Below are 19,798 nucleotides of genomic sequence, written 5' to 3' on the forward strand. Positions count from 1 at the left end.
ACAATAAGAGAGGGATGCACAAACATGAGATGCTTGACAGCCATCATATTCTAAAACGCAGGGACACAAGTTATTAATTGATTTCACGGGAATGGCTATTTCAGTCAAATTTATTGACCAGTAGTTTTCAATAGTTGCAAAGCTTCTCCATCACTACTTGCTCAAATGTATTATGCTTATCACTATTTACCCTTTTCACCAAAAATTATGGGTTATAGTTAAGTCATGGGAGTAGATTTTTTTTTGAATGGTAACTAAAGATGATTCTATTAATAGGAAAATGAGACCGAGGGGATCCTGCAATTACAAAAAACAAAACACACAAAAGCTAGGAACAAAAATGATAGACGAGAAATATGAGAAAATGATACTACAGATCTCTCAGGGAGGAATAAAATCATAAAGTTCCATAGCCTCCTTAGAGACACCCTCTCTAGCTAATATGTCCGCCTCGCCATTAGCCGAGCGTCTAATGTGGGTAAAGGATATTGGTACCATCCCAATCCTGTCTTGGATTTCATCAAAAAATAGGGCAAACCTCCAAGGAACAGGATGTGATCCTTTAAGCCATCTGATCACATTTAGTGAGTCCCCTTCAATGACCACCTTGTTTTGAATCTTCATTCTTAAGCAACTTGAATCCCTAGTGTATGGCTCGAACTTCCGCTTCATTTTCATCTTACACACCAATAGGACCCAAGAATGCCCATTTTACTTCCCCATGTTCATCTCCTAAAATACCTCCAATGCCCGATGGGGCGCAATTTCCCATGCTAGTAATCATAGCCATCTGGTCACATGCTACCCAAGAATGCCCATTTTACTTCCCCATGTTCGTCTCTTAAAATACCTCCAATGCCCGATGGGGCGCAATTTCCCATGCTAGTAATCATAGCCATCTGGTCACATGCTACCCAAGAATGCCCATTTTACTTCCCCATGTTCATCTCTTAAAATACCTCCAATGCCCGATGGGGCGCAATTTCCCATGCTAGTAATCATAGCCATCTGGTCACATGCTTGTAGATGTTTGTAATCATAGTTTTGTTCGTCATACAGACACTACAATTCATGTGTTGGAGTTCTGATATTTTATTCACTCATTGGACATATTTTTGGGAAAGTTATAAGCGATTGTAAAAAGTGTGTGGTGCTGTGGTTTGACAGCTTTGTGATTCATCCAGGAGCTGAATCTATGTTTTTTTAATGTTTTATAAGCTATAACAGATTCTTATATTGTTGGGTACCATTTTGATTTTAATAGCTATTTCGACCAGCTCTTGACAGAATTTCTCTCGCTCAACATGTATCACATACTTATTTTAGTCTTGTTGTGCTGTAGTTTTGCAAGAATATTGTTCTAGCAGGAGTTGGCAGTTTGACCTTGATGGATGATCGGTTGGTCACAGATGAGGCCTTTTCAACGAACTTCTTAATTCCTCCCGATGATAATATGTATAGTGGGAGATCTCTTGCTGAAGTTTGTTGTGATTCCTTAAGGGAATTCAATCTAATGGTCCATGTTTCAGTAGAGAAAGGCAAGTTTATTGGTTGTTTTATGTTCTTCAATTAAATACTGTTACACTTTTATTTTCTACAATGTGAATATCTCATGTAATAACAGGTTAGTGTCATCTGGAACTGGATTATAATTTTATAGAAAATTGTTGGCCTTTTGGTAATCTATGTTATTGTAGCTGGGGTTGAGCTGTGTGGAATGAGCAGTTGAAGAGTGGAATATGTCTTACAAATAACTAAGCTGCATTACATTTGTTTGCGTTAATCATTTGTTTATGTTTAGGTTTATGAGCTTTATAAAAATTATTGAATGGCCATATATTGTGATTTCCTAAGGTTTTTATTAACAACCAACAGTTCATCATTATAATTTCTTCTTTTTTTGGTTGGTAAGCTGGGATTGAACCGCCGACCTCTAGGTCAAAGAACAAAGCTTTGACCATTGAGCTAGAGGCTCACTCCCCATTATTATAATTTCAGCTGTGAAGCATATGTAAAATTGCTCATGGTTTATGGGCTAGATGAAGTTCTTGTGAAATTTTCATTATTAAACTTAAATACTTGTATTAAGAATTTAACAGGTGTGGCCCATAGATCTGATGAATTATTTGGATTAAGTATGAGGTGCATGATATGCCATTCGAAAAAAAATGAGGTGCATGATATATAACACATTACTGTAGAAACTCAACTGAATGAGTTTCATTGTTGTTTCTTATTCATTACAATCTTGTGCTGTATGGCCTTTGAATAAACCACATAAAAGACACTTAGATGTACGCCACTTGAACATGATAATGCATAAAAGTTTAGACAATAGTTACTTAGTTCACCAGTTTATTTTTCTTTTTAGTGAGACTACAAAATATATTAAAAGAGAGAGAGAGATTAGCGCAAGGCCTGAGATAGCCCCATACATAATATCTACTACACACTCTTTTGCGAACCTATTGGCTATATAATTAGCCCTTCTTACAGCATGAGCAAAAGAAACAACTAAACTTCTACTTATATTGTGAACCTCTTCTATCATATGATCAGACGCTACTGTCTCGGGCCACGATCAAATGCCCATTTAATTACGTCCGACCACATATCCTCCTGTACAAGCTTCCTCTCCATCTCATTAAAGAAAATTAAGTCATTCAAAGGTTCGTAAGTCGAGCCAGTTAGCCTCATTTGAGTTTTTGACACCAATGGGGCCCAACGCATAGTTCCAAGTTTCCAATGAACTTGACACAAAATGATCAAAATATTTCTATTTTCATATTAATGAAATCAGAACGTATAGGGAAACCAAAATCGTAAGTGTATTAGTGGTACACTATACCAATACGTGTTACATAATTATTTTTATGAAACGTGCTGTATGTATTATGTATAAATATTTATATGAATTACTTGTGAAATGCATCATGTATCAAACATGTGTGGCAATGCATGCTGTTAGGTGTTCGATGTTATTAAACCATTATGGGTGGTTTTGTTACGTGTGTGATTGTTTTTAAGTGTGTATTTGTACTTATTCTAACACATCCTATGCTTCCATAGATTTTCATAATTTTACAGGGTTTCCACCAAAATTTCCATTCGAAACCAACATGTTTCTATTTCCATCACGACCGAAACACATACTGAAACTAAAACCTGAAACCTTTGCCCAAGATAACTCTAAAATCTGTCTCTTGTGATTCCTAAACACTCCACTCATTCACTCCAAACCTCTCCCAATATGAGTATCATCAAATTTAAAACTTAATGTCACTGGTCAGATGAAGAATGGATATAGAACAGCATTTCTCTCTACAGGACGACTTCTAATGATGATTTTCTAACTTCTGTGTGGAGTTTGAGCGGATAAGCTCCAAGACTCTTTCCTAAGAAGCACTCAATCAAAGCCTTTGTCTGCTCTTAAGCACCCTTTTACATCTTCTGTTCAAAGTTTGGCAAAGGACTGTGAGGTGTATCACGACCCGAAGCTATGTTTCTTATCCCGTAGATAGATGGGGGTCTCCATTCTCAATGAATGCCTTTGGTTGAGTTCAGGAAAGCTGACTAAGACCAAGAAGCTGTTGACGAACCATATGCTAGATCTTATGTGTTACCATGCATGGATTACTAAATAATCTCTAGATTCTTCTTTCATGCATAAGATGCACATGCTCTCTAGTCTAAACCTTTTCTTTTTCACCTTCTCAAGCATGTTGATCTTTCTAAATAGCCTTGTCCAACAAAAAGCTTGAAATCTAGGTGGAATAGGAGCTCTCCAAATCCTAGCCACTAGAGAAATCGAATCATCCTCCACCAAAGAGGTGACTTAACTGAAAGCCCACTATGTGGCTCCGAGGCCCAAATCATCATATCAATAGACTTTGTAAGAATGTCCATTTTCTTCAACAATGGTGGTAGCTCTAAAGTACTATCATTCATCATCTTTGAGGTTTTGTGCAAGGACTCAACCCAGAAAAATGCTACCCCCTACTCTCTCAAGACAATCCCTAATAGGACACCTTTTAACTTGTGACCTACCTATAGAGGGTTAGAAAAACATGCCATGACAAAACATTTCCCATCATAAATCTTCACAAAACCTAACCCCTTCCCCGAAATTATAAACGTAACTTTAACATGAACTTCTGTTTAGCCTTAAAGTGGCATAGACTACTGTGGCCCTGAATTTCACATGTGGGCAACTCTCCACTCCCCGCCGCCACACCATTCCGCTTATTTTTGTTATAATAATTCTTTGCCAAAGGGCTTTGTTTTCCTCTTTTACTTGCATACTTTTTCCACTTAACAAGATGTTCGAGGCATTTTCCTTATTCTGTAATTTCCTGTAAGAATTTTGTTTGAGTTTTTCCCGTCTGATTGGCCATTGCACCGAAAAGTTCTGAACACTGCCATAAAGTGATCGAAAATATGAAATAGAAGTCGTAGTAGTGTTATCCTTCCTCCAGATGATGAGTTGCTTCTCTCCCGAAAAGCCAACTTGACGAGGCAGAAGCGTGCGGAAAGAAGGCGAAGACACTGTCTTCAACCTGTTGAAGAAGAACAGTTTCCCTCTGATGAAATCCCTTGAATCCAGAAGGGCATAAGATAAAAAACTGAAACTATTTTGTTATTCAATGAAAGATCTCTCTTTACACACTATACGACCACATACTTATAGAGTGTTTCAAATTTCTTCTCTAACTAAGACTCCTAACTTACCTAACTTCACTAGAATTAGGACTCCTAACAAGAATTCTTACTAACTGCTGAGTAATTGTTTCCTAATACAAATAAAACTAAGAAACAAAAGGAAAATGAGGAAAACTGTCCTACATCACGACTTCCTTTCCACTCTCTCAATGATAAGTCCCTGCATCGATTTTGATGGGATCCCTAAACCAAGAGGAAGGTCAAGATCTATATATGGGTGAATGCTGCACTTTGCATCACACCATTCTCAGTGCAGCGATTAATATGCTCCTCCACATTCATCACAGTATTGCTCCTTCCAAAGTTCACCTTAAGGCCCCATACTGCTTGCTTCCATCTAATGATGCAACCTATTCGTCAAAAAAAAAAAGATGCATCTTGAGTTCTTAGCTTTCTCCCAAGGATATCAACATAATATCAAATGTATTAGTTTGTTGATTGATGATGTGAAATGGGTGGCAACGAGATTCAAATCACAATACCTCTTTCTACCGGCCTACAGAGCACAATGCTTCTTTTTCAATACTAAATGAAAAGAGTGAGAAAGGATCACCTTGTTTAAGGCCCGTCAAACTCTTGAGTACCCAATTAGGCTCCTGTTGAGATAAAAAAATGACGGTGACGAGAGGATCATCATGTTTTAAGGCCTCTCAAGCTATTGAGTACTCAATTAGGCTCCTGTTGGGATAAAACAATCCTGTTGAGCCCTATTCAATTTTTCCTCTACTCTCCAACCCAATTCTTCCTGTCAAGTAATGAATGGGATCCCATTCACCAGGGTCAAATGCTTTTTCCATATATGTCTTGCATAAATACCATTATTGACATTTGAGCTCCGTTTATTTAGTCCACACACTAATTGGCAATGAGAATGCCATCCAAGATTTGTCTTCCTTTTACATAAGATCTTCATCTTCTCATGACTCCTCTAAGCCTTATCTGTAGTGTTTGCAGTGATCCCAATAGAGGCTTTCCACTAGGCTTGTGAGTCAAAAATCCTTGGCCTCCATCACTTTTTGTTTGGGACTTATTTGTTGACTTATTTGTTATAGATGTTGTTGACTTATTTGTTAAACACTCTGTTTTGAAGAACTCATTCATCTAATATCATCTTTCATGACTCCTAACATTTCTTGGAAGCGACTGCTCTTTTTCTCTGTTCTAAAGACAGCTTCTTTTAAATTCTTCTGCCCTTCTCTTTCTGTCCTAACTTTTTTATCCAACGACTGGGAATGGAACTCCACGGAATCACGGGACGGTTTCAAGTTCCAACCACACTCTTTGGATTGTTGACTGGTATACTGGATATACATATGGGTCCACAATTTCTGGTTCAATGCTTGTGGGATGAACCCTATACATAGTTCATTGATTTGGTAATGTAGTGTTCTCTATATTTCTAACTTGGGGCGCTAAGCATTCTTTAGGAACCACCTTTAGTATTTTTACTAGTTTACCTATAAAATTCTACTGCCATAGTTGTACGTGGGCACTTACCTGCTATTTAGATGCATCGTAAATTTATATAATCTTCATTTTCCTTTTTTTTCAGAGAGAGAGAGAGAGAGAGAGAGAGAGAGAGAGAGAGAGAGAGAGAGAGAGAGAGAGAGATTCTGCCATTGGTTTTAAAATTAGTATCTGCTGGTTTTCTGCAGTTCCATTCTTTCTTTGCTGTTTGTTTATGTATGAAACCATGCATAGCTAAATATGCTCATCTTTTGTCAGTTCTGCACCCCTATTGATTAGAAACTTGATTGTTGCACCTAACATATGCTAATTTTCTTGTTATTATTATTATTTTAGGTGAATTGTCAACATTCGATGGAGAATTCTTTGACAAGTTTGATGCTGTTGTAGTTGCTTGTTCCTCTCTTACAAATAAAGTAAATACCCTTCAATAACAAAAAGTAGACAGTAATGTACTTTATGATGTCTATTAGTTCATCATGGAGAGTGTTTTGATTACAATAAATATTCTGTTATCTACGCCGCTTTAATCTGAGAATGGCTTTTTTTAATCCTTTCCACAATTTACATTTAATGTTTATATCATGCAAGGTAGGAATCTATTGCATGTGGAGGTTCCACTTCTTGAAGGATATATGTGTGTTGTGCCTTGGGTTATTCCTTTCGCATTATGTGAATTATTGATTACCCAAAAATCACACTGGATACTTGATACCTGAAATGTACTTTGATTTCTTCCCCCGCTCCCGCTTCCAAAACTCTTACTTGTTCCTATTTTCAATTCCAACTATCATTTCCATGCTTCTTTCAAGATCACCTAAATCAATTTTATACTATTTATGACTCTTTCCATTTTTAGTTTAAATCTTCTAATGTTTTTACAAATGCCATAATCAAATAAGTTAGTATGTTTGGTACTTTGGTTGCTGCATGTTTTAAGTTTTAATAATGTTTTATACCATCAATTCCAGAGTGTAGTGACTTCCACTTCCCGACTTTTCAAAGAATTGTTACTTTTGAAGTCTTATTATTATTCGTGTTCCTTTATTCATTTTCTAAGGGGCATGCTTTTCTTTTTACATCAAGTGGCGTACTTGTAATTAGCGGGGACGTCTCTTATATTAATAAAATCGTTTGTGTGTCTCTGCGTGTGGGTGGTGGGGGGTAGAATTTCTTAAGCCGAGGAGGGTGTCAATCGTTCTCTATGTGAAGATCTCTCTCTCTCTCTCTCTCTCTCTCTACCTTTCTTCTCTTTTCATCTCTCCTCTTTCCTTCTAATTTTCTTCCATTGACATAATATCAGTTCCACAAGATCTAGTTCTGATTCCCTACTGTATTTTTCCCTTATATATTTTTAAACCTTAGTTCTTTCCTGTGCTGATCGTTCAACAGAATGTAGTGCTTTCTTCTGTTGGTGTGCAAAAATGATTGGGGTTGTCTGTGTTTTGTGCCTAGCATGTCTTGCTGATGTTATTACTATTTGTTGACTCAAATCAAGATGAATAGAGATTGTATCCTATGGTGAAGGTGGCTGATTTGTTAGTTGAACCATAGAATTTTGTTTGATGTTCAAGAGCTAAGAAGGTGGTGCTCGTCTTGATCTTCCAATAAATACTTCCTTTCCCATTTATTGCATGGAGTAACTCTGGTAATATATTTGTACTTTTGCAGCCCTCTGATTAATAGATTACTCTCTTGTCGTATATCCCTCTGTGCTAGAGGGATTCTAAAATATTTGACTGAAGTTGAGCCTAATCAATCTGGTAGTTGAAATAAATAATGACTGCAAGATAATTATTAAGTTATGTCATAATTGTTAAATTATATGAAAGCCAAAGTGAGTGCTAGTGTAATGTTCCTTAATATTATCCAAGAAATCTGGTAGATTGATACTCGTCAAATGACATCATCTTATGAGTCTGAATTATTTGAAAACATATTCTTATTGTAGCAGGCAAGCAAGAGTTTGTGTGTTAAAAGCAATCTCTGGGGTATGTGTGAAAAGTTAAGGTGTATCATTCTTTATCTACTTAATAGAACTTTTGAAGAAGCAATGAGGAATTTAGGGGTTCGAAGCTTCTTTCTAGCCTAAATACTGAGTATACACTTCATGGACTGATTGTTTTTAGCAAGGAGCTTCCTTCTCTCAATATTGTGTATTCACGTCTCCAACTTTAGTCATTAATTCCATTTCAGCTGGGATTTTGTTGTTCTTCGCTGAAATGGAATGTACTGCTATTTCACCCATTTTGGAAAAGACAATTGTTATAAAATTTAAAACAATAATAAATATTTATAAAAATATAAGAACCCATTACGTCAACCAAATTTAACAAAAAGACACATTTTACTACATAAAACATCTTAGGCATAAAATTGGCTCTTGATGGGCATAATTGATAACAAATTTAGTGCAAAACATTAATAAAACTTGCCATCAGCATATCAAATGACTCTTTCGAATCACCACTTTGATGGAGGCTAATAATCCTCCCCTTAATAGAACTTCTAAAGAAGCAATGAGAGGAGCTAACGTGTATGTGTGAAGAGTTAATGTGTATCATTCTGTATCAATTTAATAGAAGTTCTGAAGAAGCAATGAGAGGAATTTACAGGTTCGAAGCTTCTCTCTAGCTAATCTAGCTTGAGGGAAGCTTCCATCTTTCGAATCACCAGTTTCCATCTAACAATTTACTTCCTGACATCCCTAATGTTTACCTCCCCAATTTTCATTTTTCTTCAACAATCCTCCTAGTTTTAAATTTATGTAAATAACTGTGTATACATGTATAGGTTTCATAATTTTCTTTTACTTCACTCTTTCCATCAAAAAAAAAACTTTTATTTGTTGTAAGTTATGTGCATTGTTGGTGTAAATTGATTTCCTTGTGTAGTATCCATTTGAACTTCATTCATGTCGATAATTTCGTATTCACGCTTGATTGGAATGTAATAAGGACTCATTGCTTCTGCCAAGAAATTAAACATAAAGCACAATGTTTCTTGAATCTTAGTATTTGACAAGCACAGCAGTCCAAGCTGAGAATGCTTTGATTTTTCTTTTTCAAAATTTTGTTTTGGCTGGATTTTCAATGATATTGTCAGCTGTTATGATTGGAATATCAGCAGTTTAGGTTTTGATTTTACTTTTTGTTAATCAAGGTTTTGGAGAAATATTCTTGGTAACACCCTTGGAAAGTTTCATCTGTTAATTTTCTAGAAATATATTTCATTTGGAATATTTTTAGCAGCTTATATGTACAATATAGATTCTCCAGACTTGGTAATACTTTTTTCTTCTTTTAAAGAGACCTATTATTAGATTAGATTATTAGTAGTTCGAGGTTATTATTGTATCAATCTGGTCATAAGCTAGTTTTGGAAAAGCTTAGCTCGAGCTTTCAAATATTTCCTTGTTGGCTTCCCTTTGAATTTGTTCTATGAACTAACCATGATCTTTAGCAGTAAATTGTAACGGTCAATATTAAGGGCTTGCATATCCTTAAAGAAGTAGACTAATAGGCTCGCCAATGTGGCTGCCGAGGTTGATTCTTTAAACACCTGTCTGTCATCCCTTTTGTGATGTAACTTTATTATGTTTTTCCCTTTACTTTGGCCCTTCTTTCTTTTGTTTCTCAACTCTTCTATAGTCAACTCAACTCAACAAAGCCTTTGTCCCCAACTAGTTGGGGTCGGCTAAATGAATCCTTTACAAAAAATTCATGAAGAAGGTAAAAGAAATCTACCTGGCTCTAATCTTGGTTCTAGTTGGGTTCTTCTACGTGGATCATTTTCTTCCATTCTATCCTATCCTAGGTCATGTTCTCTATTATGTTCCTAGCTATCAAGTCTTTCCTCACTGTTTCTACCCAAGTTGTTTTTGGTCTGCCCCCACCTCTTTTTACTCCATCAATTTGGCACAAGTCGCCTCTTCTCACCGGAGCATCCAAAGGTCTACGTTGGATATGTCCAAACCATCTTAAGCGGTGCCATGCCCACCTTTTTACAAATGTCTTCATTTTTAATTCTATCTAGCCTTGTGTGGCCGCACATCCATCTAAGCATTCGCATCTCCGCTACACTCATCTCCGCTAAACTCTTTTATGGCATTCAAAATTGTGGCACATATATTTCTCCTGATTATATTGAAAATTGTGCAATTACATAAGCTATATATACGACATAAGTAACTTGTTTGCAGTTTCTATTGAATTTCCATTTTAAACTCTCTTACAGTTTCATTTACCTTTATGTTTCCATAACAGAAAGTGATAAATGAAAAATGTCGGAAGAGACCAAAGCGGATTGCATTTTTTACAGTTGATTGTAGGGACTCATGTGGGGAGATATTTGTTGATTTGCAGAACTACACATATGCAAAGGTGCTCCTTAATTGGTTTCTATTCTTAATTATTTGCTATTATTGAATTGATCCTGATTTCGGAAACAATGTGGCTTTTCGACTATCCTTTGTCCAGGATAATGCCCCTTGTATTTACCTTTTCTCGCTTTCCCTTAACATGCCTAATGTTGAATGGTGTATGATTGGAAAGATGGAACAATATAAAAAAAATATTGAAGAAAGTTGCATGGAGAGTTTTGCAGCATGTTCTGTTTTCTGTACATTTAATGCATTCCAGATATTGTGACCAAGGTTTTAAATTGAGGTTTCAGTGTCGGTTTCGGCCACCAATGAATCCGAAATATTTCGGTTTCGGTGGAAATTTCGTTTAAAATCATGTAAAAATATGATAATAATTTCATTTCTTTTTTAAAATTTCCACCAAAATGTCTAAAATTTCAGTTGAAATGTTGGCGATTTCGGTGGAAATCATAACATTTTGGTGGAAATATTGTAAAAGGGTAAAATGGTTGAAATTTAGGCAAATTTTCAATTTCTGGGAAATTTTGGTTTTCTAAAATTTCGCCAAAATCTTGTAAAAAAACGATTTCATGTAAATTTCGTTTCGGTCATGGCCGAAACTGAAATATTTTACTATTTAAGAATAGTTTCTTTATTTCAAAATTGTATTTTGGCTTATCCTTTTAGTTGAACTTATGATTCAAAACTAGTATTATAAGTAAATTTTATAAGTTTTTATCATTGTTCCCGTTTCTTGTCATTCAAATTTTAATCTATTAAGTTATAACAAAAAGAAGACAAAGAGCTAACGAAACAAAATGAACACAATATTCCTTTCATCTAAATTTTATTCGACATGAGATGCTATAGTATTCTTTCAATGATTTAAATAAATGATAAATAAATCAATAAATGTTAAAAAGGCTCACAACTTACAAGCTACAATTTACAATCATCAACAAATTGGACATGGGTTTTTAATAAACTATGTGGTTTTAATCATGCTTTGAAATTTTGGTTTCGGTCTTGGTTTTGGCCACAACCGAAACCGAAATTTTCGGGTTTTGGCCGAAGTTTGGTTAAAAAAAAAACTAATTTCAGCTTTTACCGAAATTTCGTTCGAAATTGCTGAAATTACTGCAAAAATTGGAAATTTTGAAAAAAAAATTAAAAATGAAATTTGGCCGAATTTCCAAAATCCCTAAATTTCGGACATTTCGGCTGAAATCTTGGTCGATACCGAAATTACAAATTTTGGTGTCGGTCCCGGTCCTGACCGAAATTTAGGTATTTCGGCCGAAATTTAAAACCATAGTTTTATTTAATAATATGATCCTAGTGAAATTGAACACGGAGCGATGTGCGCACATGTAAGGGAGAGAAAAACAACTCCTTATCTCCAATGTGCTTATATGATAAAAAAATCCAAACTTAGAGGATTCCATTTTTCATGAAAGGCAGTCTTGTGATTGTACATTTGGACATATCAATAGGATCCCAACCAAGGTTCTTCTTTGTAGAGAATTTTTGTGTGGTTTCTAGTGGCGGGGGAAAGAAACCATTATCCTCAAGAATCCTGCTAGGTTTTCCTCTTTGGAGATTTCGTCAATCGCTTGTCGAATCATGAGTATTGATCTTCTTCTCCATAGAGGAGTTCTTTTGTGCAGATTGTCGGGCAAGAAACTTTATGTGGCTTTCTGGTTTCAAGTGAGCAAGAGGGAGAGTTTGCTGGTTTTCATTTCTGGTGACTTCCTAGGCTCATTCGAGGGTTTGTTTGGTCCGTGGGATATTTTAGATATTATATCTAACCTTTCTCAGAAGGTGTCACTGAATGATACGGCAGTTCCTCAAAACTATATCCAGGTCACATTAAGGACAAGCTAACTGTAGAAACTATAACCATGGTTTAAAATTTTGGTTTCGGTAACCGTGCGGACCCCACTAAAAACCAAAATTTGGTAATTTGGTTCCAAATTCCAGACCCAAATTTCGAAATTTCGGCCAACACTTTTTTTTTAATAAATAATGTCATTAAATCGAAATTACAGAAATTTGGCGAAAAATTGAATTTCGGAAAATTTCGGTTTCGGTCCCCACTGAAATCTGAAATTTCGGATTTCGGTCGAAATTTTAAACCATGACTATAACTAAGCCTTTTGGTTTTGTATGACTTTTTGCCCCCTTGAATTATTAGTTAATTCAGTTTGTGTTCAGTATACTTGATATTGTTGGCTAATCTGGTGTAATTGGAATTTCAAAGTCAGTTATCTTCAAAAATAATTGGACAGGATAGGTTTTCCTTATATCACATGTTCATCAGTTGTCCACATTGAAAAAGTACATAAATAATTTTTGAAAATATTTTATTTCAGAAAAAGCTCGATGCTACTGTTGAATGCCAGTTGCAGTATCCTAGTTTTGAGGTATGCCTTGATTTGTTCCTTTTTGATAATCTGATTTTCCTTTTTTGTTTGGTAGCATTTTCTTTATAATTTTTGAGTAATTAGTTCAATGCCTAATGATACCATATCAGCTTGTCCCATTTCTAGGAAGAACGTGAAAGTTCATGCTGACACTAATTGGCAAGAAAGTGCCTTCAATTATGTTCTCTAATAGGAAACGGATTTTGAAACCCATGTATTCGGGTTACTAGTGCAAATACCAATGGTTGAGTGGTGCTCACAATTGTGTTCTCTAATAGGAAACGGATTTTGAAACCCATGTATTCGGGTTACTAGTGCAAATACCAATGGTTGAGTGATGCTCACATTTGATCTCAGAGCAGCCAATAAATAATGTAAAAGGTGATGGAAAGACATTACAGGGAAAGCAATAGTGTGTGCTTTTCATCAGAGATCATTTAAAATTTTAAACTACTTCGTAAATAGAGATTGTATATGGTGTACTTATAGTCCAGTATTTTTCAAAAAAATACTGTATGGCCCACTTCATCGGATAATCCAAATCACTCATTTGTTGGGCCACAACATAAATAGTTTGTACCCCCAAAATCATTTCCATAGGATCAACCTATTTACGTTGTGGCCCAACAAGTGAATGATTTGGATCATCCTATGAAGTGGGCGGTACAGTACTTTTTGTAAAAATACTCGACTATATATATGTCTGCACAACATATAAAATCTCAAGTAAATAGTGCAGTCCGTACAACCTTTGGGGCTGATTTTTGACAAGTTGAAAGCAATAATTGTACATTCTTTCTTGCCCAAAATCCATGGAAAAATTCCTTCTAGTATCAATTATTGCAATGTGATGGTGTGTTTAGATGTCCTCCCTGATTGAAAAATCGGGGTTTTCTTTTATTGCAATTTGAAATTTTGTTATGTTGACCAAAGAATCAACAACCAAAGCTTGAGAACATCCCACCTCTGTGATTGTATCTGTACAAGAAAAATCCACAAGCTCTTTCTCTCTCTCTAGCCAATATCATGGGCAAGAACCCAGGGTTTCTCATTGGAGAAAAAACATAGTCTCCCTCATAGATAGATTTTTTTCTTCTTTTTTAGACTCAGATACTTCTAAAACCCTGGTTCGTGCAAGCTAGAACTATAATTTTTCTTAAGTTGCGAATTCAGGTTTTTTCAATTCATAAAATTTGGTTCGTGCAAGCTAGAACTATAATTTTTCTCGAGTTGCGAATTCAGGTTTTTTAAATTCATAAAATTTCAACCAAAGGAACCGATAAATCTTGTATTCTGACCACCTATGACAAACATGCTTATTGTCAGATAGCACATTAATTACATGGAAATTAACTTGGTTGTGGTGGCATGGGAAAATACATTTCCTTGCCTAAGTACCACACCAACAAAGTTTAAGTACTACAACAACAAAGGGGTTGTTCTGATCCCTGAGCTAGCACAATGTATTATGTATGTTTTGTTTTTTAGGCTATAGAACTTAAATGTTTCTATGTTGTGGTACATAAAGTTAGCTTAGATTGAGTGGAAATCTGTACTTCTGAGTCTTTTTTGTCTGTTATGAATCTCCACATAACTATGATTCTCCACATAACGTTTAGTATACATCATTGCAGGAAGCAGTTGCAATACCTTGGAGAAGTCTTCCTAGAAAGACGTCAAAATTGTACTTCGCTATGAGAGGTCTGTAACTTATGCCTAACATTACTGAAGCACTAGTAAATTACAATAGATTCCAATATCTGAAAGCTGAATAGAATAATTAGAAGATAAATGATAAAATGAGATAACACTCCAAGTGGTTTGAAATGGTTCCTACATTTCGTGCTTTGGAAATTAAGTTATTTCCTGATTTGTTATTCCTTATCTTGTTTTCTTCTCGGAGGCTTTTATGCATTCAATACCAGTGCAAGTTTGCTCTAGTAGTATAAGAAATAGAATAGAAAAATAAGCGAAATAATTTCATGAGAATGTTCGGGGATATATTGCCAGCTCCTCTGTTTTAGTTACTGAATGATCATCTATTAGAAAGGACAATTCTTCCCTGTTAAACACCCCATAAACATGACCATCGTATGTAAATTATCTGTACTACCCATTAGGCTATGACATAGACACCAATCATCCTAGCTTGCTAAGGTGATGTGATTGGCTATTTGGTTGTCATGCTGAAGTTTCATTAGAGTAGTAGTTTCTAACCCCATTTCTTTAATTAGTGTTTGAAGCCAAATAAGTTCGCAAGTAGTATCAGCTATAACTCGGTATACTTGTTCTAAACTTGATCTCACCACAAGTATTTGTGCCTTACTCTTCTAAATGACATGATTGTTGCCAACAAAGCTACTATACCCACTAGTACATTGTCGATTAGTGTGTATGCCAGCCCAGTCAGCACTGGAGTAGCCCTCAACATCTGCATGACCATGAGTCACGTGTAGAATACCTTTTCCTAGAGCAATCCTTAGATATCTAGGAATCTTTATTCGTCATCCAGATGTGTTGTTCGTGGTGTATGCATGGCTAACCACAGGATAAACTGTAATATGAAGGCAATAAGTATGGTTTTAAATTTCCACCGAAATCGACACGAAAAGACCGAAGAAGTTTCTGTTCCCAACCCCACCGAAACACATATGGAAATTGAAATGCATAATGAAAGCAAAACCATAAGTGTATTAGTTGTATATTATATCAGTATGTGTTATGACCATTGCTGATATCAGTATTGTTACCGACAGAAAGCCTAAGCAACGTTTATTAAAAAGTACCTAACCCCCCCCCCCCCCCCCCCCCCCTTCTGTTGTTTTCCACCACCAAAGCCCGTTGGAATGCCTCTGATACACTGTATATGATGTGTAAATTCAGCAACCCTTGTAGGGATTGCATTAAGCTCCCAATATAGCATGAAACATGCTGTTCCTCGTTGTCTAACAGCTGACTTCGGAAAACAACTTATAATATTACTCCGTATCATCACTACTAGGTCTGCAACCTTGTTTCCAATTTTGAAGTCGATGATTCATGGTCTGTTCATAATTAAAAAGAAGAAAAGTTTCCCCTTGACTTTGTCTTCTTCCAATTATTGGTTCTCAACTTCCCCCTCATTGTCTCACAACTTCAAAGCCAGCACCTTCACCATCCTATCTTACGGCACTTCCTTATAATCGAAGTCCCCCCCACCTTTTTCTGTTGTTTTCCACCATCAAAGGCCGTTGTTGGAATGCCTCTGATACACTCTATAAGATGTGTGAATTCAGCAACCCTTGTAGGGATTGCATTAAGGCCCCAATATAGCATGAAACATGCTGTTCCTCGTTGTCTAACAGCTGGCTTCGGAAAACAACTTATAATATTCCTCCGTATCATCACTAATAGGTTTATTTGGCTACATAAGCATTTTCCAATTTTTCATTTTACAATTTACTAGCTCAAGAGTTTTGCCTTAGGCAATTCACCCAGTCCCAACAAGTGGGCAATGCAATGACAGTTCGTTCTTTTGCAGTGATAGAAAGGTTTGAAGTGGCCGAGGGACGTAATCCTGGTGAAACATCAATGGCTGATCTTCCTAGAGTTTTGGAGCTGAGGAAGGAGATTTGTGAGGCCCAGGTGATTGGATCTATTTTGTTTATTTTCTGGTGGGCATCGATTTTGATTAATATATTAGAGTGTCACATCTTCTGACATGTACTGGTATTGTTATGAAGCAGTTACTGAATGAATCTCATATCCCTGTTGGTCTCCTGGAACGATTACTAGTGGGTACAACAGAGCACCCACCGGTATGTGCGATTATTGGTGGGATTCTTGGTCAGGTACAACAAAAATTTCTTGAAAGGTTCTGTTTCTTTGGATGTAAAACAAATTTATGCCCATTTTCAAATTTATGCCCATTTTTACACTTGAAAATGGGCATAAATTTTGTTTTACACACATTTTACATCAAAAAAAAAAAAAAACAACTTAGCTTAAGGTGGGGAAGATCAGTACTTTGCCCATCGCATTGGTTGGAGTTGTGGGACACATGAAATGAAATGGAAAGTATGTAGTATCCATTTTTGTTAATTGCTTGCACCAATGGGATGATGTGGAGTTCCATTTCATGACCTGTAGATAACTGAAGCTATCCTCTTGTTTAATCATGAACTTTTTTTTAATTATTCTGCAATGATCCTATAGAATCTCTAATTTTTCTTCTTCATTTGCGAACTTACTAGATTAGATGCTTAGTCGAGAGTCATCACGAGAGTTGTCAGGTAGAAACTGGTAACCCTTTGATACACCCAATTTTGAGAATGAAAAACCGTTTGCCCCATATCTTTGTAGCTATTTCGATGATTTCTAGTTTTGGATGGAGAAATCAAATTATTATTGGATTAGAAACATTCATGGTTGGAACCTGCCACTAAGGCTGATTTATGTGACATTGTCAAACAAGGATGTAAGGTGTCTGGCACCGAAACTTGGCCGGCCTGACAAACCAATCAACCGGCATAACAAATGTATTAGTTCATATATTAGTAAAAAAAAATTATAGAAAAAAGTGTATCTATTTGATTAGAGGTACAAAAAGACTGCCATTCAAAAAAAAGAAAAAATAGTGGTACAAAAAGACTAAGGTCTGTCCAAATTAGTCACCTCTACGCTCAAAACACGTATGGTTATCTGTTTTGATCTCAGATTTGGTAATCTCATTTCTGCTGCTGTGTTTTGATACTTTGATGTGTGAATTTCTCAGGAGGTCATTAAAGAAATATCTGGGAAGGGGGATCCTCTCAAGAACTTTTTCTTCTTTGATGCTGTCGACGGGAAAGGCATAATAGAGGACATATCCAAGTCTGATGGGAGCTGAATTGGGTTAGTATGGTGCTGCTTTCCAGTTGTTTTGGTAGAAGGAGACAGAATTGTGAGAGCGGATGTTCCTTTTAGAAGGGCAGAATCGAAGTTCACAGGCACAATAGATTGCACATATCAAACTCCATCCAGACATAACATATGATATTTTTACACCAGAAATATATTTTATGTCATATGCCGAGCAATATATTCTGTCGTCGACTAAAAAAATGCTTCTTAAAATGTATTTCCTACGAAGAAAAGAATTACTTTATATAGGCTTATTTACATGAATGCTAAACATAAGGAGCCCTTGCAAAAACCCAGCCACAACTCACAAGGGCATCCCATTTGATCCACATAACCCAATTGCATTTACAAGGCACTGAAAAATTACAAAATTAACCGTTGTTTGGGTGAGGTGGAGCCAATGGGGCACCATTCTGGCTGGGTTTTCAGTGACGCCCTTTAGTTTAGCATTCATCACTTATTAATCATATATTTTATGAAGAATGCTAAAATGAAGCGCACCCTTGCAAAAAACTAGTTACATGGGTGCCCTCATGGGTAGCTGGTTTTTGCCAGGGCGCCTTCAGTTGAATTTGCACAATTTTGGTCATTTTTGTGTTTTTAATGGACCGTTTGTTTGAATTTGAACTTTTGGCTCGATCAGGACAATCAAATGGGTGTACTTTTGTAGACCCACCATGTTGGGCCCACCCCCATGAACAAACCCTATTTGTCCAACAAGAGTTCAAGACAGCCACGTTTGGTGGGCGATGGACCCACTTATTTGAAATAGGGAAATCCAAAAAAGAAAGTCACTTTCTTGCTCATTTCATAAAAGATACTTAATTTGGCCCCACTACGGCCTTCTTTTATGTGATCTGATCTGTTGATCCACATGGGGACCAATGATCCTACACCCTTGATCTATCAAGCCTCTTTAGGCTCTGCCCCAAAACCTAGTAATTTTAAAGTCCTTTATCTTACCACAAATGATGACTATGTTGGTCTCCCGAGCTATATGATCAACGGTCTTGATTCCACATACATGCACCCCTATCAGATCACCTCGCAGTTGAACTGTTGAACCAGTCTTACTGTATTTTGATGATCACACTCCTCACTTTATTAAATGTAGGGTATGGCCCGCACCATAGGATGATCCAAACCGTCCATTAGATGGGCCACAGCCTAAATAGGTTGTGCCCCAAAAATCATTTCCATAGGTTGATCTAACCTAACATTCAGAGTGTTAGATCAACCTATGGAAATGATTGTTGGGGCACAACCTATTTAGGCTGTGGCCCATATAATGGACGGTTTGAATCATCCTATGATGCGGGCCATACCATACTTTTAATAAAGTGAGGAGTGTGACGGCCCATCTAATGGACGGTATGGATCATCCTATGGTGTGGGCCATACTGTACTTTTAATAAGTAGTGCTGATAACATTTCCCAAAAATAATTGTTTGAAGTTCTGGAAAAAAAATTCAAAGCCCTATCAAAACAGCAAAAGATGGAGGCATCCAGTCTTCTAATGAAGAGTTAGAGTAAAAGAAGAGACATAATCATTTGACTTTAAAAAGGAAATAGAAAAAATTCTTAGGAAAACAGAATACATGCAACAGGAGAAAATACAGGAAAACAAAACACCTGTAACAGATTAGACCAACAAAGGAGAGCCTTCTCAATCTTAAACACCACAAACCAAATAAAAAATCTCAAATCCGAACGTGGGTAGTTGTCATTTCCGCTATATCCTCCAACAAACAATTCAAAATCATCCCACCATTCTCCTTCCCTGCCAAACTCAACACAACAGACAGAAGGAAAAAAAGAAAGAACAAAGAACTCACCATGAGAAGATCCCAAGAAGATGAACTCCAACAGCAATACAAACACCAACAAAATGACTGGGATTCCTACAAACAATCCAAACCCCATCCCTCTCACCGACGTTCATCGG

The 19,798-nt window shown here is 36.4% G+C and overlaps 1 protein-coding gene across 3 annotated transcripts in view; it reads left to right on the plus strand.

Moving 5' to 3' along the window:
• LOC143860085 (SUMO-activating enzyme subunit 1B-1-like) overlaps positions 1 to 18,029 on the plus strand; it is a 26,019-nt gene extending 7,990 nt beyond the window's left edge. For all 3 annotated transcript variants that reach the window (XM_077370600.1, XM_077370597.1, XM_077370599.1), the window contains exons 4-11: positions 1,343 to 1,538; positions 6,523 to 6,602; positions 10,452 to 10,568; positions 12,922 to 12,972; positions 14,607 to 14,673; positions 16,493 to 16,596; positions 16,698 to 16,802; positions 17,726 to 18,029. In XM_077370600.1, the coding sequence (XP_077226715.1) occupies positions 1,343 to 1,538; positions 6,523 to 6,602; positions 10,452 to 10,568; positions 12,922 to 12,972; positions 14,607 to 14,673; positions 16,493 to 16,596; positions 16,698 to 16,802; positions 17,726 to 17,839 (834 nt within the window). In that variant the 3' untranslated portion in view covers positions 17,840 to 18,029. The remainder of the gene's footprint in view (positions 1 to 1,342; positions 1,539 to 6,522; positions 6,603 to 10,451; positions 10,569 to 12,921; positions 12,973 to 14,606; positions 14,674 to 16,492; positions 16,597 to 16,697; positions 16,803 to 17,725) is intronic.
• The last annotated feature ends 1,769 nt before the right edge of the window (positions 18,030 to 19,798 follow it).

This window comes from Tasmannia lanceolata, unplaced genomic scaffold (assembly GCF_043159265.1).
Source record: "Tasmannia lanceolata isolate RefF3 unplaced genomic scaffold, GAP_Taslan_0.1 ptg000037l, whole genome shotgun sequence".
Lineage (NCBI taxonomy): Eukaryota > Viridiplantae > Streptophyta > Magnoliopsida > Canellales > Winteraceae > Tasmannia > Tasmannia lanceolata.